The sequence below is a fragment of the Vicia villosa genome, linkage group LG1 (assembly GCF_029867415.1).
Source record: "Vicia villosa cultivar HV-30 ecotype Madison, WI linkage group LG1, Vvil1.0, whole genome shotgun sequence".
Taxonomy (NCBI): domain Eukaryota; kingdom Viridiplantae; phylum Streptophyta; class Magnoliopsida; order Fabales; family Fabaceae; genus Vicia; species Vicia villosa.
The window spans coordinates 44,478,130-44,499,181 of record NC_081180.1 but is presented as its reverse complement, the minus strand read 5'-3'; the positions used below and the strand labels follow the sequence as shown (position 1 = coordinate 44,499,181).

The 21,052-nt window shown below is 35.0% G+C and overlaps 2 protein-coding genes across 2 annotated transcripts; both read right to left on the bottom strand.

Annotated features, from left to right (window-relative positions):
- Nucleotides 1-2,917: 2,917 nt before the first annotated feature.
- Nucleotides 2,918-4,053, bottom strand: LOC131605164 (RING-H2 finger protein ATL47-like). The gene has a single exon (XM_058877556.1). It carries the CDS (start codon nucleotides 3,920-3,922, stop codon nucleotides 2,981-2,983), a length of 942 nt encoding a protein of 313 aa, XP_058733539.1. The 5' UTR covers nucleotides 3,923-4,053; the 3' UTR covers nucleotides 2,918-2,980.
- Nucleotides 4,054-14,687: 10,634 nt separating this feature from the next.
- Nucleotides 14,688-19,919, bottom strand: LOC131635972 (ubiquitin-conjugating enzyme E2 4-like). Its single transcript, XM_058906610.1, has 7 exons — nucleotides 19,767-19,919; nucleotides 18,040-18,112; nucleotides 16,600-16,679; nucleotides 15,993-16,107; nucleotides 15,620-15,672; nucleotides 15,309-15,437; nucleotides 14,688-14,998 (listed from the first exon to the last, which is right to left on the bottom strand). The coding sequence occupies exons 2-7, from the start codon at nucleotides 18,081-18,083 to the stop codon at nucleotides 14,859-14,861; spliced, it is 561 nt and encodes a 186-aa protein (XP_058762593.1). The 5' UTR covers nucleotides 18,084-18,112; nucleotides 19,767-19,919; the 3' UTR covers nucleotides 14,688-14,858.
- Nucleotides 19,920-21,052: the final 1,133 nt, after the last annotated feature.

Below are 21,052 nucleotides of genomic sequence, written 5' to 3'. Positions count from 1 at the left end.
TTATGCACATCTACCACTTCCTTGACACCTTTCTCACCAATGATAATTGGTATATAGGGATAAGAATAGGTCAAACCGGTCTACAGGCGTCTATGAGGACTCAAACCAGACTTATTTAATAAAAAGGACAAACTTAGGCTTTATTAAGAGCCTATTTAATAAAATAGGTCAGGCTTAGGCTATTAAAAAAGCCTATGAAGTCTTATAAGCCAGCCTATATTTTCATGTATATTAAAAATAGGCTAAATAGATTGGCCTATATTTGCATGTATATTAGAAGAAAAAAAAGGCTAAATAGGCAAGTCTATATATGCATATATATTAGAACAAAAGCTAATTAGGTCGGCCTATATATGCATATATAGGACGACTTATAAGGTTTCTTAAATAATATGGATTAATTGAAAACCATAATGAAAATTAGGCTTTTAAATAGGCTTTCGGGTCAGGTCAGGCCATGCCAAAAAAGAGAACCTATTATAGGCCACAGGCCAGGCTCGGGCCTTTCAAGTTTATCGTAGGCCAGGCTCGGGCCTTTCAAGTTTATCGTAGGCCAGACTCATGCCTTATAAACCCTAGTCTAGCCTATTTCCACCCCTATTGATATATATATATATATATATTATAAATTTAGCTTCTTTTTAATTTTTGACCTCTTCATCAATGGGAATCCTTTTTTCCTCCTTACACTTTCTTTGGATTATCAGTATCATTAAGGTGTTGAGAGAAAGGCAATGACATAAGACTCTAGCATCATTCCCTAGAATGTCAGAGGGGGCTCAAGAGAACAAATCAATGTTTTTCTAAAACAAGGACAAATTCATTTTCTTCGACTTCTGTCAAGGAAGTGCTCAACATTATTGTTTGGAAGTAAATTGTCCCTATTCGGATCTTATATTGTCACGAGTCTTTCCCATATATACTCTTCTTTGAGATCTAGGTCGACGAAGTTAACCCGTAGTTGTTTGGCCTTGGCATGTCACATGCGGCCATTTAACCCTTTTCATTCTCAAACAATTTTGATAACATTTTTGGGGAGTCTCTTGGTCTCTTTATTAACGCATACTCACCCATTATTCAATGAATATTTCACAGTGAGGTAGAGCATTGATAGGAAGGCTTCTATTAGGTTGAAGGAAGATTGTATGATGATGATGGTGTAAGATGACAGGACTCTGACGACAGTATATCTCATCTTGATCATCTTGAAGTTTTCCTTCATCCATAACACATTTTTGAAAGTAATGTAACCCTTGACTTTGACTTGATCGCCTAAGAATCTATCCAGGGAGCCTATAAACGATTGCAGAATATCAAGATGCAATTACAACCTCTTAAAAGTGTCTCAATACAAGACATCAGCTGAGCGTCTGAGGTTTATTAGAACTCACTTTATCTCCTAGTCTGATAGTTGTATCTTTATCACCATGGGGTCATCTTTATGGGATAGAACTTTTGCAACATCTTTTTGGGAGAAGGTGATTTTGGGTATTAGGGTTGACCTTGGCTCCGGATGCGGGTACCCAACGGTCATCACCATGAAGGCATATCTTCTTCAATAGGATTTGTATTATCCCCATGTAGTGAACCCTCAAACGGAGATGTTGAGCGTATGGCAAAATGATATGTTATCTCTTCTTTGTTCCAACTCTTTGTCTTTCTTAGACTGAGGGCTTTTGGATTGGTCCATAGAATTTCTTTCACTGCAACGAGCATCTATGTTATGGCCTCATTATCAAAATTGTTACTGATGGTGTTGCCTCGTCTTACCATTGTAGAAGGATGATTAGGACAATCACTGTTTTAGATGAAAGTGTGATCCATGTCAATTTTATCAGGTCCCACGGTAGGCGCTAAGTGTACTTGTGATAAGTACAATAAAGAATATCTTACTTTTAAGGAGATGTGCAACAGGGTCATTTTTTGGTTTTGATATATGAAAAACTTAATTGCTAAGGAACCAAATATAAGACTTGTCCGTTCGGCCATGTCTTCGGGATAGGAGGAATCAGTCCCCCCTTAATAGAGGATGTCGTTACCTTCCTAGATTGGTGGGTATTATAGTTATTTTTTCTATACGTGTCTTCACACGTCCTTATGTGAATCGTTATTGAAACACACTGAATTGAACCGAATGATCCCCGTCCAAAGCATATTGAGCCAAACTGGGTGACATCTCGTGCTCGTCGTGTGATACCGCCCTTAGCGCCCAATTTCTTCTGATGTTATTCCCGGACTAAGTACTTAATAGACCGGCTTCTTTGAGGCTCATTCAAAATTATTCGAGTTCATTATCATTTCTCTTTCTTTCAATCCTCAATGATTTTCACTCAAGAGTACAACGGAAAAAACTTAAATAATTTCTATAATAATTCCTAGTTTGCAATGCGTTTCTAAATCAAGAGTCTCACCAAAGATCTCTTAACATGAAAATCCTCGCACATCCTCATTCTCTCTTTTATGATCCTTTGTATAGGCTAGCAACTCATTTTTTAAAAAAGAAACAAACATGATTCGAGGTCGATTCGAATTATCTTAGACAAAAAACCATAAAAACTTTTTTTTGTACAATAATTTAAATCCACGTAAAAAAAAAATCGACTAACATGATTCAAATCATCACCTAAAAACACGAATTTTAAGACATATTCTCCACATCTTCTATTGAGCAAATTTTAGAGCATTGTTATTGGACAGAATTTCCTTCGAGTATAATGTTACTACTATTAGACATTTTCACATCTGGAATTCGAAACAAATAACTCTTTCTCATCTCAAAATTTACAATGATTTATAACAGTATCATTCTTCTAGTACCTTTAGACACAAGCATGATGCAATGCAACTCACATGTTGAAAGACAAAGTATAAGAACCAAACATAAACCTTAGTAATTATAATTAAGACATGCAACTCTAAATAGAAAATTGAGATTTCACATAAAAATTTACCTTTCTAAGTTTCTTACACAACAAGAAAATCAAGGAAAAACAGTATTAGAACTAGGAATGTTGCTCTTCTTAGACCAAAGCCATATCTTAGAAACAGAAAAACTCTCACCTTTGATTCTATTCCCTATCCTCTTCCCCTCCACATTCCCATTTTCATCTTCTTCACAATAAGATTGAGACAAAACCACTTGCAAATTTGAATCACAAAACACATACTGATATGAACCCATTGAATAACATCTCCTTTCATCCAAACTACAACTACTAGTACTACCATTCTCCAATCCATTACTTCTGAATTTTCCCAGCTTCACAGAAAACACCCTTTTGTCACCTATTTGATTATCCTCAATAATACTATTCTCTTTATCACCATTGACATTGAACCTATGTGACAAAACCAAAGAATCCTCGACAACATTAACATTCTCCAAAGGGAAACTATTGTTGGAGATATTTGCTCTACAAAGAGGACAAGTAGAATTTGAGAGAAGCCATGTGTCAAGACAATTCATATGAAATGCATGGCTGCATATAGGAACCAATCTCAGCTTATCTTGTTCAGAAAACTCACAGAGACACACAGCACAATCAAAAGGCTCCTTCAAACCCAATAAATCTTGGTAGTTGAAAACAGGAAGAGTGTTAATGAAAGCTTGGTCAAGACCTGAATCATGCAAGTGGAATAAGTGTTGTAGTTGCCTCTGAAGAGATCGGGTTCGGGCCGATTCTTGGAATCTGTTGGAATTATAATGAGATGAAGAGGATGGCCTTTTCATCAGTAACCATAAAATTAACTGGACAAGTCCATAGAGAAAAAAGATAATTGCTAATACTATTATAACTAGCAAAATCAGTGGACTGATTTTGCTTATGGATGAAGAAGTTGTTGTTTCTTTCATAGAACTATTATTTTCGTCGTTAATAGTTTGCGACGTAAAAGGCGATCGAGGAGATGAAGATGCTGCCATGTGACCAAAATGTATGTTCTTTATGCAGATTTTGTAAAGAACATTTCTCTCTTTTCATATAGTTAAAATGATGAATGGAAGAGGAATGAATAGGGGGCAGAGATTGTGTACACCACATCTAGTGCATTGACAATTTCATGCAACTGTTACATTTTGACTTGTATGTGGAACAAGAAAGCTACAAGAGCAAAAACAAAATAAAAGTTAAGAAACCAAATGATTAAAATGTTGACTTAGATAAGACAGCATGCTGAGTCTTAAACTCTAAAGCTGTTTATATTTGTTGGGTGGCTGCTTTTTAATAGAGTAAAATCATTGCAAATATTAGTGGCATGTAACATGCTCAGGAATTCAAGCTATTCCTACATGATTGCACCAAAATTACTATTCATGGCTTATGACAACAAAAAGACAAAACAAAACAAAACAAAACAAGATAAGTTTGTTCATACACTGTTAGTTTGCTACAATGTTCCTCCAAAATTATAACATGAAAGTCAATGCGTTTTATACATGTTGGAAGCTTAGGCTTGGATATCTCATTTATTATAGTTAGAGTTGATTTAAATAATAATATAAAAATAGTTTGTAAATGCTCCAAAATTATAACATGAAAGCCAATGCATTTTATACATGGAGGAAGTTTAGGGTTGGATTTCTAACTTATTATAGTTATAGAGTTGATATTTAAATAATAATATAGAAATAGTTTGTAAATGCTCTGGTCAATTTCAAGTTTGCACCACTACAGCAACAAGATATTTTCCTCTTTGAGGATGAGAACTGTCATAGTTTTATTTTTTAAAAAAGACATCTCGATGGATTGAAGAGTGTGGAGGTTGTATATAAACAACTCTTAGTCTCAATTCTCATGTAATGTAAGACTATTTTGGTCAGTAAGAAACAATTGTCCCCTCTAATTTAGGCTAAGGAGCAGGGTGCAAGCATGTGAGCTCGACCCCTCCTTCTAGCGCCAATGTTCTCGTCGATTTAAAGTTTGTCATTATGGCTACGAGGTATTATCTCTTTTTAGTGTGAGAACCCTCACGACTTTGTTTTTTAGAAAAGGTGTCTCGTTAGGTTGAGGAGTGTGAGTGTTGTATATAAATTACCTTTAACTTTGATTCTCAAATATTGTGGGACTATTTTGGTCAACCCGAAATAGTTTTCAAGTGGTGAAATGAAGTCTTGGTACTGTGGAGCAAGTTTCCAGCACGACGGAGAAGAGTGGACTTACAAGGTTAGCACTCCAATGTCCAAATGAGTTACTGAGTAAAAAGTAGTATGAGAGTGGGAATGAATTGATTACCTAAAATGGCACGAAGTGATCATTATATATTATGGTGGTTAAAACCGTTTGTGTGTGATTCTGCATCTTATGTGGGTTACCCTTTGATTAGATCCAATAATGAGAGATATGACGGAGAGGTGATCATGTATCATTGGCAGGGGCGATGGTCCACCTATTTCGCATGTCTTCTCTTTAATATTTGTTATCGGACCTTTTTGTGGACCTTGCAAATGACCTGGTACATCTCTCCCAAACCCTTATTCCTTCGTTGTAGAGTGAGGGTTTTATCGGGATTGTCTTTAATCTGACCTATGGTGGAAGAAAACAAAATAGTTTTGATGGGAAATTCAAAATTGGTGTCTTTGGAAAAAAGTGTATTAAATGTCTCTCTCACGATTAGCAGCGTTTTGCAGGTATGTCGCAACATGTGTTCCTACATTTGACGCTAATAATTTCTTCTAGTACTACGGCATTTGAGTGCTTGATCAGTGCATTTTGATGCACGTTCTTCCATGTTTGTACTCAAGCATTTCTTCGGTTTGTTTTATTTATTTTTATGTTTTTATATTTTATTTTATTTTGCACTTAATTGTTTTTCGTTTTAATTTTTCAACATTAACAGTCTGCACGGAAACGAACATAACTGGAGTTCCAGGAGTCCGATTGAGGCGTTCTAATAATCGACGGAAAGCTAAGAGAAAGAGCTACAATTATTATGTTGGAGTCAAAGTCAGAATCGGACTGTAGAAGGGCCAGAAAATTCGTTGAAGTTGCAGCACTAGTTTTAGTTAAGTTTCGGGTCAATTAGTTTTGGGCCTGGGTCGTATGTTTGACCCAGTTGGATTGTAAAACGGGTTGTACTCTTTCCCCTTAGGGTAGCAGCCGCGGTACTGTAGCATTCCATACACTATTCACGAAATTTTGAGAGCTTGTAGGAATGGCCATGGAGAACTAATCACTTTTGATTGATCTACCGAATTCAGGTTCCGAAACTATGAGATTATTATAAGTTTTGCAATAAAATTCCTTTTCCTTCAATGATATATTTTGTTTATCTTTTGCTTAATTTGAAATTCGTAATATATATTGTTTGGTTCGATTGATTTATGTTTTTCAATTTATCTGCGTGTTTATCGTATGCTTAATCGTTAACCCGCTTATCGCTTAACCGAATGCTTAATTCGGCAAACGGAAAATATAATTCGTATAATATTGTTGCGCTTGTTGATTATATTGTAATTGAACGGGAAAGGAATCTGCTTAGGATAGTGAGATTTTAATAATCGATGATTGGTAGGAACTGAATCGGTAGATTGACTTATTTCCATAATCACTTTTTCAAAACAGCTTATTTTAAGAATCGCTTTTGATAATCACTTTTTCGACTACCAAACCAACCCCCCTCCCCCCAATTTCGATTTCGGTTAGTAAAACCCAAGAGTCCTTGAGAGACGATACACGAGTTACGTTACCGTCGTTACTACAGTTTTACAGATTAATTCGTTTTTGACCCGCGTGCGACAGTGGATCAGTGCTCTTGAATAATATGCCATGTAATCTTAATTATTGATGGTGCGGTTTGCACTTCTCAATATCAAGGATTGCATGGTTCATCTCCCTTGATGGATATATATAAAGATTTTTGTGGATACCATGTTTCCCTTTTCGCCATTTGTGAACCTTTGAAAGCTCTTCTCCCGCTTCTGCAACCTCCTATATCGTTGCCAATCTTATCATTCGCCAACGATCTGTGTTTGTGCCATTTTTAGTATATATATTTGAGTTAATGTTCAAGTGTGAACTTTCACTTTTTTTTCACTTAATTACTGCATTAGGGTCTTGGGGGAGTCATGGGTTTTTTTCCTTTCTGCTTTGTGCGCTAGTGAATTCTTTTGCTATAGATGGTTTTGGTAAGGCGCAATGTTTGTCTTTGTGTTGACCCTAGGCTTTTTTTACGATTATTTCATCACTATGTTTGACAACTTCTTTTGAGATGGACAACTTTAAATTTTGAGTCTAGAGGGCGACGATAGACTACTTATGCTTTCATAGGTGAAGGCGCATGTAGCATGATTTAACCAAACCAGGTCCTTCCTCAAATTGGGAAGTGCTTTCGCTCAAAAGGGACAAGAGATTTGTATCAATTACAATGCGTGTGTCACCCCTCTCCATAAATATTTGTTTTCTTTGATAGGTTTTAGCCTCCCCTTCAATAATTTTGAAGTAGGCATTATAAACCATATTGTAATTGCTCTTTCACGGCTACACCCTTTGAGTTTGGCTCGTATAAAAGTCTTTTAATACTAGTGCAAACAAAAGAAAGGTTTTCCATCTTAGGAAATATTTTTCCACCTATATTTCAAGGTCCAATGGAGTTTTGGTTATTTAGCCTAAGTTCATGGTATGGTCTCCCTTAGGAAGAGTACCAGATGTTTGAGGTTTATTCAGAGATTATGAAGGACTTAAGGACTAGTACCACCTAGTTATCCCTCTTAGCAGGGTGGCTCATATATATATATATATATATATATATATATATATATATATATATATATATATATATATATATATATATATATATATATATATTGAGTCACCTTATCAATGTTTAGACATTTTCTCCAAGTTATGGTGCCATAGCCATTTCTTGATGGATGCTCGGTCTTATGTATGTAGTTACTTGTCCTAGGAAGAAATTTATATGAAGAGTATATTGGTAGTCTTCTTTGAAGATTTGTGTTATATTGATAGTGTTGTTCCTTCAGGAGCGATACCAATGAAATAAAAGAAGCGGTCCATAGAGACACAAATGTTAGTGGAAGTCACTTCGAAGGAGAACATGAAGGTCATATTCGTTGAGTAATATGGAACGCTTCATCTTTTCTATGGCACTGTTTAGGTGACCATTATTTCTCTTTTTTTAATTAATCTTGGATTTTGCATATAAGATGAAGTGTTATATCACGATAATCCAAATGAAGAGGACGCCTGGGGTTGCCCTTTGCCTATAGTTGTTGATGCTAGGCTGACTTCTGGGAGAATCCTATGTACAAGGTCCCTTGCCAATCAGATCATGATTACCCTTCATGTCTTGTTTCGAGTGAAAGTTCCATCTTCTTTAGATCGAGTCATGGTATAAATTAATCTATGTTCGTCATTGGTAATAACTAGTGGGAGCCTTGTTACTAAGCTCGTTGTTAGCGTGATTCATGGGAATGTTTTGTCCTCATCATTGTATGCTCGGTTAAAATGTAGGATGGACTGGCCTTCGTGTTTATACAACATCGTACATGGATGCATTGTCTCCTTTTCTTCTGACCTCTACTGGTTCGCAAACGGTTAGGAGTTTCGGTCCTCTATTTTTTAGGAGGATTACACATATATTTTTGGGCGAGGATAAGGCAGTTTGACAATAGAATTTGGTTGAACTAGCGTACCAGACTTACTAGGTGTCAGTTATCTTGGCCTTTTAATTTTGTCGGGAGAGGTGTTGTTTTCTTTCAAGACCATCTTCAGAAGGAGAAGAAAGTGCTTTTGGAACATGTATTGCTCGTACTATCGAGTGAGACTAATATGTAGAACAGCTTACCAAAACAACTGCTTTGTTGTAAGAGATAGGGACTGATGTGTAGAATTTTGGATAGCCCTACTTATTAGATGAAAATGTGCAATCTCTTATGCAAGAGATGAAGAAGAACGATGAAGTTATATCGTATGTGCAGTCGGTGTTGTCCACGACTAAGGTCGCTCTTGCAAAGGCGGGTCAGGAATTCTAGTTTTTCCGTAAGAGGGTGGAGGATTTGGAATTATCTCTGAACGAGGCTCGGGAAGGTTGGAAGACAGCTAGGGATGGTCTTCAGGAATGCGTCATGAAAAACCTTGAGATATACAACGAGTATGTGAAGTCTGTGGAAGACCTTTTTTTTCGTTTTGCGGGTTTCTTTTGATATTTCCCTGCAACAAATGAGATTTTTTCCATCCCACTGTACGCATATCTCGAAATCAAGTCTGTCATGATCAAGAGATGGGGGACGGGAAATTGGACTTTTTGGGTGCGGGTTGGCCTTGTGGTTTTTTTTTGTTTGGAAAAAATCTAACTAGTGTAATATTTGTTGTAAGTGAATTACATAATTATTATTTTGCGGCATTCTCTCAATTTGTTTGCTTACCGTTGTTTTTACCTGGTATGGTGTCGTTTTAATTCCCCCAGTACATTTCTTTGAGAAATTTTTTATCTATGAGGTTACGTCTAAATTTTTTGCTGGACATCTATGGGGACTGTGCTCGACCAAAGGTCGGTACCACTTCCTTCCCACAAGTTTAAACTTATTTCGAGGTAGATGTAGTGAGAGCTCACTTTTGCCCCTGAGGTGGCTAGCTAACAATATGAGGTAAGAATGGATTACGACTTTGTGATTAATTATTTTTATCAATGTGACTTTCACTGCAAGATTTTAATTGCTTTGGTCGTACTCCAGTGGCATTTGCGACATAACATCCCTGATTTTAATTGTGGGGTTTTAATTGCTTTAGTTGTATACTTGTGGCATTTGCGATAAAACATCCCTGATTTGTGGATATCCTTTATGACCATAAAGAAGGTAATTTGATGAAACTTTACTCATTCATTTTGAAAAGGAGAGTATTATATACATATTTGATATGTTTAACCAAGCAACATGATCTCTGTTTATTATCCTTCAGATGTTTTAATACATCATTGCCAAATCTGCCATGGTTTTTAGTTAGATTTTTCTCCCGAATCTGTCAAGGGCTAGTTAATTCTTCATGCTTGTCAGAATCCCCTGTCCTTTATTTTAGGGGTTTGATTACCATTTCTTCAAATTACTTGATGAGGGAGGCCACATTGATCTTCATTGTCTTCTCTTTGTCTTTTCCTTTTTGGTCGCGTTGCAAGGCTTTGGGTATCCTCTGTTCTTCAACACGTCGATGCAAATTGTTATAGGTTCGTCGTGAACATTATGATACTTTAATTTGGGATGGACCGAGGAATCCACCGCATCCAAAATCTCTGCAAAGGGTCTATCTAGGATGGAGTTGCCGACATTATTTTAGGGAATTACCAAGAATTACAGGTCGATCGTCTTGGTGTCCCTCCCTTTCCCAAGGTGACCATCAGCCTCATATAGTCCTATATATGAGTTACCATGTCATTAAATGCATATAGATAATATCCCTCGTATGGACACAACTTTTATCTTCTCAGTCCAAGCTTTTTGAAAAGTTTTGTATACATAATTTCGCAAGACCTCCCCACACCTCCACCCACCCACCCCTCAAATCAATGAGGATCATGGATAGATAAAAAATTGCCATTGGTGTATTTACCACCAAAGGGAAAATCTCATTCGAGATTCCACCTACCTTTTCATTATCTCAGAACCCGAGGGTTGTCCTTTTCGACTTCCCATTAGAGGGTTGTTCTTTCTTCTTTGGTGATTTCCATGTAATTCGGAAATCCTCCTCTTCATAGTCTCCTTAAAGGGGTTTTTTCAATGAAGAGACCTCTAGTGATGGAAGAGACCTCTTGAAACTCAATGTTTGTGCATTCTCGACATTTTTTTGCCTTTATGTGTTTAAAGGAGTGTGTGCAGAAAATCTAGATCGGGTCCTCACTTCCATGTCATCTGTGTGACATTTATTATCCTTTTTTGGAGCCCAATCATATTTGGGGTTTCTCACTTATTGGATTTTCTTTTCATCTAGGATTTCTTCTTCATAATTGATATATGTTCGAGCCCTATTCATGAACTCGCTTAAATTGCAAGTTCCCTCCAACCCTATTTTCTCTAAGAACATACAGTGTGATCTGAGTGCTTTCTTAAATATTTAACATTTTAATTTGTCACTTGTACCTCCCACTTCTATTACTACCTTGGTGAATCAGTTAATGTACTCTCGTTGGGTTTCTTTCATATTTTCCATGATCATGCTAAGTACGACCATTGTGGTGAGTTTACTCTTTTGAGTTGTGAATTGAGTCGTGAATTGAGTCGTGAAGAAACCGTACAATTCTTTCCGCGAGCCTATGATCCTTTTTGGGAGATTTTGAACTAATTCATAGCAGCTCCCTTGAGAGTTAACACAAAGAGTTCTCGCTTCACAATTCCCAGGGTGTAGTAATAGTCTAGCTTATTCTTCACATGTTCAACATTCTCGTTTGGATCCCCAACACTGTCATATCTTTCCAGCTTTGACATTTTATCAAGGGACCTTGAAATTCTACTCTCCAAAATGTGTGAGGAGAATAGATTCCTCTTCTTCTCAAAGGTCGCGACATATGTGATGACCTTTCCCATATTCCGGGAACGCTGTGTTGGCAAACTATGAGGATGGTGAGTTTCAAATGGAGTGTGGTTGTCACTCCACCCTCTAGAGTTAGTGGAGGAGTCTAATGTCTTTTGGTTTGAAAATGCTTCGCGCAGTGAGGCTGCATCTACCAAAGTCGATTGTGACATGACTTTGTGGTCGCCGCGAGAAGTCGCTTCGCGCTTAATTTTGTTTCTTGGAGGAAATCATTGCATATTCTCTTCAGTTCTGAGTATCTTGTCTCCTAAAGCTTGTGAGTTTTGCTTTTGTACCAAATTTTAGACATTATTAAGTATATCAGCTTTTCCTTTCATGCCTAAGTTGGCTTGTAGTTGTTGAATGTTCAAAAGCATCTCCTATCAAAGCATTAGCAATTGTGAAGGAGGTTCTTACGAAGGTTGGCCTTGGCAAATCCCGTTACATAGGTTAGAAGAACACAAAGGCTTGAAATGTTCCCCGTTAATTTTTGGAGGAGCAAGATCTTCTTACACATGAGCAGACAGAAAAATCACTAGAAATGGATCGTTCTTTACTGAATATAGAGTTGGAGCTTTGTTAGCTTCAACAGCCGCAAAAGTAGTGTGACATTTAATGGCAAGTCTGATAACTTTTGATGTCATCATGGCTTCAAGAGTTCATTATCTAATATATTTTAGATAGAAATTGGTGTTTTGCGAGACAAAGATTTGTGTTGAAAATTTGTTTGAGAATGAAAGAATTTTTTTAAGGATTTTGAGAGTGAAGCTCCCTTTGATCATGAGGAAGAATAACATGCAAGGGGGTGTTTTATTCAATTTCATGCTTAACATTTCCAAATATGCATCTTCAAAATGGTCACTAGGTTGTTAAAGAAATCAGTTCAGTGAATAAATACACCATAATGTATATAAGATTTTACGGATATACATCCCAAATAATATACAGAGACGCGTCTCCAAAATAATTTTTTTAAAAAAATGGGATGGCTGCATGAAATACTAGAACTGATGTAAATATGTCCCCTCTGAACTGATGTAAATATGTCACCTCTGAAAATTCGAAAGTGTTTTTGTTGTGTCAAGTGATACATCTCAAAACACAACAAAGGCATTTTTTTTAATTTTCAGAGGTGAGGGATGCACCCTATAGAGTGAGATGAGTATTTTCTTTATTCTTTTTATTCATTTGCGCCATAATTAAAATGATTAGCGTTGCAAATGAATCATACTTAATAGCAATAGGGTCTCCTTGTAGTAAATCTTTGTCATGTTTGGTGATGTTCAAATCAAAACATGAGAAAAGCAAATGGAAGAGTCCACTTTTCTTGCACGCGTGGCAACTAATTAAATTTATGCTTTTGTCTGTCTAAAGTAATGAAGTGTGCAAATGCGTCTAAAAATGGTTAGTGAAGATTAGATTGGCAATGCAAGAAGTCAGAAAAATAGACTTTCTTCACAGATTCATTCAGCTGATATATATAATATAGTTGTAACAAAACAGTAGGAACGTCCTGCTCTCTGCATGAGAACGTGATTTTGTAGGATAAGCCAAATCCCAGTGACAGTGTGTATGCTTAATGACGATCCAATAACTTAAAAAGACATTGAAATTCAAATAATATTGGAACAATCATTATGTACTATTAACTTTAGTGAAGTTAGTGGCTCAGTGCCTATCGAAAAATCTGTTATAATACGAAAGTTAAAGCAATTCTATTTTTTTTTTTAAAAGAACAAGTGATTCTAGTGTCATGAACTAACGTTTTCAGTTTTATTCGGATCTATGCCAAAAAAAAAAAAATCAAAAGTTTTCCATCTCTACTTTTGTGATGCAAACGGGGAGCCGTTTATTTCTTCTTTTCTTTCTTAATTCTTTTCAACCATTTTCCATAAAACCAGACAAAATTTCGGGTTTTAAATTTTAACAAATCTCACTTCAGTTTCAAGACCTCACCCATAAAGAAGATACAAATTCATGGGATTGCTAAGCTCATGATATTTCTTTAGCCCCATTCCCCTTCCAGCCCCTTAAGAGGTGAGTGCAATTCCACCCTCCTTTCCAAAAATAAGAAAGTATTGTACAAGATGAAGTATGTGTCTGGTATATATATTAAAGGAAAAGTTTAGTCTAACTCAAGCACATGAAAACTTACTAGAAACTTACTCTGCAGTAACTGTCCAGGACAGTTAGAACTGTTGTAACAATCCTTGCGCCTAGCACCTGCTATCACGGGTCATTAAAAAGTTCTATATATTTAGACCAATCTTTCATTCAATCATTATAACAGAAATTTAATTCTAAATGTTGATGTTGCCTGTCACGTCTCACATACCTCTTCTTTCGCCATCTCTGAGAAACTTAGCTGAGAACTACATTGGTGTCAGCAGGTCGAGTCAGTCATCATCAAAGATCATAAGCTTCGCCACTATCTTGTAAATCCAAAGCATTTGACGTTTGTGAGCAACAAGGCCAACTCCTTCCCACATGGTTTCCATTCCATATCATTTGATGTGAGAATTGGTGGCAGCTCTGGGATAAAATTCACATGTATTTCCAACAGCTAACCTGCTAAAACTATGCCAACTTAGCTCAAAACTCAGAAACACAACAATTGAAAATTGTTCAATCTCCAAATTCCTACTCAAAATTGATTCAACCATAAACTCAAACCATGCTATAGGTGAGTCAGTTTCACCTTGTGAACATTTAAATGTCATACTTGATGAATTACCTCAAAGTAAATCCACAAATTCTTGGACATGAAACGCCCCTTGAAAGGTTCAGGAAATTAGCTTTGCCAGTTTGCCTTCTGTAAATAGTGCTTCTTCCATAAATATTACTCCTGAATACAGTGAAAATTCATCTTACTCTGGTTCTGACAACAGAGTCCAAAGACTTATACAAAGTACGAATGAGTCCAAATATTTATTACAAAGTTATGAATGAATGAAAGAAAAATATGCAATCTGTGAAGAAATTGCAAATGCTCATGAATCATACATCAATACAATAGCAAGGAAGAAATACATCTCAACAATTATAAAATAAAGTTGGCTAATTATGAGACGAAACTAAGACCTTCAACATGTATCTTTTACCGATACATTTCTAGTTTCCATAAATTTGGAAAGAAAAATATGTCAAATATTAATATACAAATTACAATTTAAAGCTTAAAGCCCTGATAACATATTTTATAAGAAATTATTATACAGGATAACTGTTATTACAAGGGCAGAAAAATAGTACATAGAAATAACCCTACATCTTATGATTATAACTAAACAAGTAAATGTGTGTAATAATACATGGACCCTTAAACTTGAAGAGCACTATTTAAAGGTCAGCATGACCAGGAATTTCATCATCACTAGATTGGGTGTCTGCTTCACTGATGTCTTCCTCGTCGGTGTCTTCACCATCAGCTGTACCATTGTTGGAAATGTTTTCCTTCTTAGCATACCGCTCACAATACTCTGTCCCCATAAACACCACATTAACATTTTTAATAAACTAAAATAAATCAATACAAACAGACCCTTAATAATATCATAGAACAAAATATAGATGACTTAAAGCCCAAGATATTTAACCATTCTATCTGCAACTTGAAATCTTCAAATTTAGGAGATTGATTTTATGGATTACAGTAATAGATTTGAGGCAAGCAAAGCAGTAGGATCATTGAACCAAAAAAACAATTCCATTATGTATAGTTCCTCTCATAAAAAAAAAACATTTTTAGAAGTTATTAGAAAAAACCACCATAAATAAAAACATACTCACCTTTAACTTTTTGGTCATACAACTTTCTATCCTTCATCATTAAGGATGCTGCGTCGCCATTCAAAGGATCTGAAGCGTTTGGATAAAGCAATAGTTGTGGGAGAAAAACTTCAAAGACGTTTAGAAGATCTGAAACAACGGAAACCTTGGTCATCTATACACATTAAGAAGATGGAGATTCCATATAATCCTGTTGAATTTTTTACATAATTATTTACCAACATATGAACAAAATAATATGACAGTTCATTAGAATTTGAAACTTCAGATACTTGAAACTTTTTACAATGAAAAGCCTGTAACAAAATTACCAAACATTGGACTCCATGATTGGTTAATTACGTCCAAGCATACAGAGCCAGATCTGCAGTGGACAAAAGGTAAGTTTAGAATCAGTCATAATCCACAGGTTTCTGTGAAGAAATTGTATACCCCACTTGTAAAAACCCCAAAATAAAAGCCAAAAACAACAGAATACTGGTGTGTACACCAGATAAATAAAAGAAAGCAGTTCATATATCATGGGCCCATGGATAGGAAGGATAGCTCAACTAGCACGAACTAATTGAACTAAGGGTTAAAAGGAGTTAGAGGTAAAGGGTTCAAGTATTAAATCCAGTGCCAACCCAGAACAGTGCAAAATTACATTAAACAGAAAGATTGATAAGCAAATGAAGTGCTCACAACTCATCAACATTCGGGTGGTATATTTTGTTCACGAAGCCGATAGAAGGGGATTTGTAAGGATATGCATCAGGAAGTTCAACACGAATCTTCCAAACTCCACCTTCATAAAGGCCTGCAACAATTACAAATGTAACAGATTAATGAATAACCGGATAACTCAAAGAGAAGTATAACAAATGTATATCTTCAGGGATAGCAACACACAACTAATTAAGGTATAGACAGAAATTTGCGATGCAGAGATAAAGGAACTTCTAATTAAGGTTTGCCCCATCCTTTTTTGTCCTTGAGGGAGTAAAAAGGATTTTTTTAAAGAAAATCTTCATCTGAGAAGCACTCTATTTTAAATTATTTTTACTTTGAAGAGTGATAGCAACACACTCTCCTAACACTCTCCCTCAGACACTTCCTTTATGCTTAAGTAAACTATACACAAGTCCCACCAATTTAAAGGATACATTTTCAAAGTGGTGGGTGGGACCCACGCAAATTTCACCTAATAGGAAGGGTGCTAAGAGGCGTGTTGCCAACACTTCTCTTTCTCAACTGTATGTGCAGTTTCATCAAGCAAAAGACTAGGTGAGCTCTAGAATATTGACAGTACTTTCTTTTGGACCGTTAAACTCCACATTGAATTCTGTAAGTCCATCATTTATCGTCTCCACTGTATAATCACTCATCATCCTGTATAAAGAAAAGGAATATTAGAGAAATATGACTGAAAACTTTTGCTAAGAATGAATCATGTTATAAACAATAATAGGTCAGATGTAAGTATTATATTAAGTGATAGTCTCAATTCACCTAATAGATATAAAAGTGAACAATCACACTCATTCACTTGCTAGCTCTAGACTGATCATAATTGGGCTTGTCTGAGCAATGCCAATTCTAGTATAATTAGGATTGTTTAAGAAATGCCTCAATAGTCCAATCCTGTTGGGACTTGAGATAATGAGGAGTTTGTTAGGATATGGGATAAGAGTGAAGTTTGTTAGGAAATGTGATAAGATGAATTGGTAACAATATAGGATATTGAGGAGCTAATTCGGGAAGTTAGTTAGAATTATCTTAAATAAGAGATTTTGGAGTTAGAGAGAGGAATCATTGAATCTATAAAGATTGTGAATTAGTGACTCTAATGTCAAGGGGGAAACCCTTGGAGGAGAGGTTCTCTCCTATTCTAATTTTCTTAATGCAATTGTACTTTCAATTCCATTCAATTCTTGGGTTCCTCCTGACAAATCCACTGCCAGCTTGGTCATCAGTCCTAATAGAATGCAGACACTCCCCAAACACCATTTTAGTAATGCCTTTGAAGCATGTAACTTTATACTTTTATCCTATATTACTAAATTACTAAATTAAGTACACCCATATGCTTTCAAACTTTGGCCGCACACTCTGATCAAAGTATCTACAACACCACCCACCAGTCTACTATGATACTATAGTTTCCCATCAGAAGACTAACAAAGCTGCACTAACTTACGGTATCAATAATGACACTGCAAAGTTAAAACTATATCATAACTAAAAAGGGACAACTGCAACGGAAAGTATTAGATGTAATTAAGAAGATTGGTTTATTTTTTGGGAGGATGGTAAAGAAAGCAGGGAGAAGGAACCATTTTGTAATGAGAATGTACTTTTACTTGAAACTAAACTACACGGGGTTAACTAACAAAAACAATATCTTCAATAAAGCAAGCTGGGCGAGCTATACTTCAAGGGTTAAAATGCATCTTGCCTTTTATCCATCATATATTTTCCTATAATGACTGTATTACTACAAACGGGTAGTCTATTTCCTGTCAAATGGCAATTTAGTTTTTAGAAAAATTCACTCACATTTTGAACTTAATTTAGGGATCAAACAATACCACCTCCATAGATATACCAGATCAGTGTGCCAAATTTTCTTCTTCACCACATTAATAGTCAAAATAAAACTCCATCTAGAACATATTTCAACTAATTTGATAAAATACAGATTTCACTGACTTATAAAAAAAATTCAACATCAGTAAAATAGTTTACTCACAATTTCATTACATCCATTTCCCGTCTCTTGCTTGGAGATGACATTTTGACGACAATAAACCACTTATTTCAACCTGCCACAAACAATTAAGGAAAGTTACTTTTTTGGCCAAGTATGCATGTTTGTTATGCCTTCACTACAATGAAAGGTCTCTATCCCAATAAGCACCCTTTAAGCTCAATAAATTTCCATTAAATTTAGAATATAATGTGATAGGAATTAAGAAGAAAGCCAGGGTAAATGAGAAAAACTTTTGAAATTGATTTCATATTAAAACCTAGGATAAACAAACGATGCATCAACAAACAAAGGCATTGCATAATCATAGAAAAATAAGACTAAAACAGAAAAGAAAACTTTTGCAGTGAGTGTATGTTTGAAAAATTAATAAACCCCGGTGGAAATGTATGCACTTGAGTCTAGAATCATAGCTAACATAACATCATAGTCATATAGCTTTGGAACGTGAGAAAACCTTGCCCAACTAAAACCCAAACATGCTATGAATCAATTGACAAAAATCACTAGACAAAAGCAAAGACTTACAGATGCAAAAGCTTAAAATGAGATACAAACAAAGGAAATAGCCTCAAATAAAACAAACTAAACATTTCCAATCAGCAATGTGGATCCAAACTAGACATATACATATAGGACAGCAACTTAAATCTCAGATAAACCAATAACTTTCACTTATTGATGATGGATATGGATCCACTAACAAAAGGACATAGTATACAAGGAACATATACAACATTGCGCTCGGAACCATCAATGGTCACTGACAATTAATCATCAAACCAAAACAGATAGAACGAAGAGGAGGTTAAGATCCATCTTAGAAAAGAAACAACCATTTCTTATAAAGTAGGCATCGCCCACTAGGCAATCACATTAACTATAAGTAAACATGGTCAAATTTCAGTCTCTTTATTTATAGCATATCACTACGCATTTAACAGATCACTATGCATATTAACTAACAGATAACTATGCATATCAAGTAACAGATCACAATACATACTAACAGATGAGACAATTACTACTTAGTTATATTCATGAGTACAAAATAAAATTTGCCCCAAAGTTAGATTTGATGTTTTTGATACATAAACTTATATACTCATCGCATCAAATACTATGATTGAATGATTGGATTATGAGTTCAGCAAAAGCAAAACCGGTGATTTTGTCAAAGCTACAAAGTGTATAAATCTTTTACCAAAATCATGCCAATCCAAACATTGAATCAGAACTTTAATGGCAAATTTACACTAAACTCCAATAAAACATAAACTTGGTAAGAAAAGATGAATCAGATAGTAACAAAAAAAAATTCAATGATAGAACCAATGTGGCACAAGTACGGCACAAAGTACAAACAATCTTTTGCAAACGACTATGTCCTTTTCAAAGTTCTAAATTCCCAGAAATTCTTATTTGACTATATTCAACTTCACAAAAACCAATGCGGCAATAAAAAGTTATAAAAAAATAATTAATCAAGAAAAAACAAAAAAGAATCCACCGACCGAGCCACGTTCCGATTCAAAGATCTGCGGAGGCTTATTGAACCAAAAACGAAGAAAAAGAATCGGTAATTTTAACTATGGTTCAAATTCAAATACTGGAAAATCAAAATTCAAAACCCAGGAGAGGATTTATATATAAAAAATTGAAAAGGTTAATTGGGAATGGGGAAGTGAGAGTGAGAAATGGAGGCTTGCCTGAAACCCTAAACGGCGTTGGGCGATGGCGTTTGGGATAAGAGTGATTGAGAAGAAAGGGAGAAAGAAAGAAAGAGAGGTGGTAGAGAGAGTTAGGAAAAGATATATATAAAAGGGGGGAGAAGGTTGTGTGAGAATGAGATAAAAGGATGAACATGGAAAACCACGTGTTGCCAAAACCTTACGTTCGCGTGGCAATTATGTCTTTACCATTCTTACGTTTTTTATAAAGAGCTAAATTTCATAATTTCTTGTAATTTTGAGTTTTTGAATTATGTTATGTATAATATTTTATTTTTATTAAAATTAATTTAATTGAAATAATTTGGAATTTTTGCAATGGTGGCATTGTGTCAACATGAACTTTGGTAATGGCTACATTGTTTACACATAAAAACTTTGGCAACGTGATGTATACTTAAATCATTTTGTATTAAATTTTTATTCTCACGTCAATATAGATATTGCCATGTTTGTTTATAAATTTCCAACCTGGAATATTATAAATGTGAGTAATAGTAGTTAAATGCATGTTGTTAGAAAAAAAATTATTTTTTTTACATGGTCATTTAGCGTTGAAGACAAGCAAACACCAATATATCATATTTTGTAATATTTAAATTTTTTTTTTTTGGTTTGGCCAATTAGTTTTGATTACCGACTAATTTAATTTCATGATTCAGAGGGATGACTCACTGATCAAATCTTATTTCTATCAAAAATCGAACTCAGATATCCGAACGATTCGTCTAGGGCTGGCAATAAACCAAACTAACTCGAAAATAGTTCGAAACTCGATTCGAAAATTAAATCGTTGAACTAGGTTCATGAACCAAATGAGCTGAGTATGAGTTAAAAACTAAGTTCGTTAACTAAATAAGCTGAACTTGAACTATACATAGTTCGACTCGTTAGGTTCATGAGTCAACTCGATTATATATGAGATAGATTATATTGTATTTAAGAATAGGTTTAAATATTTGCTCTAAATCTTAGTATCATATTTTGTTTTAATCTAACGGTTTTAATTGATAATTTATATTCTCTAGTGAGCAAAATATTTCTACAAATAATTATACAAATAAAATTAACATCATATGAATTTCAATCTTATAACTTTAATTTTATTTCTATATTTTTTATTTAAAATATATTAATTTAAAATGTCAAATATATATATATATATATATATATATATATATATATATATATATATATATATATAAATAGACATTAAAAAATTACTTTTAAGCCTGTGAAATAAATGAGTTGAACCTAACAAGATA

What these genes read in the sequence shown, in the direction of transcription:
- LOC131605164 (XM_058877556.1), bottom strand. Translation starts at nt 3,922, where the DNA reads ATGGCAGCATCTTCATCTCCTCGATCGCCTTTTACGTCGCAAACTATT.
- LOC131635972 (XM_058906610.1), bottom strand. Translation starts at nt 18,083, where the DNA reads ATGTCATCTCCAAGCAAGAGACGGGAAATGGATGTAATGAAATT. An exon ending in GAAATGGATGTAATGAAATT is followed by an intron (nt 16,680 to 18,039) that starts GTGAGTAAACTA and finishes TTCTTTATACAG; the next exon opens with GATGATGAGTGATTATACAG. An exon ending in GTTTAACGGTCCAAAAGAAA is followed by an intron (nt 16,108 to 16,599) that starts GTACTGTCAATA and finishes TAATTGTTGCAG; the next exon opens with GCCTTTATGAAGGTGGAGTT.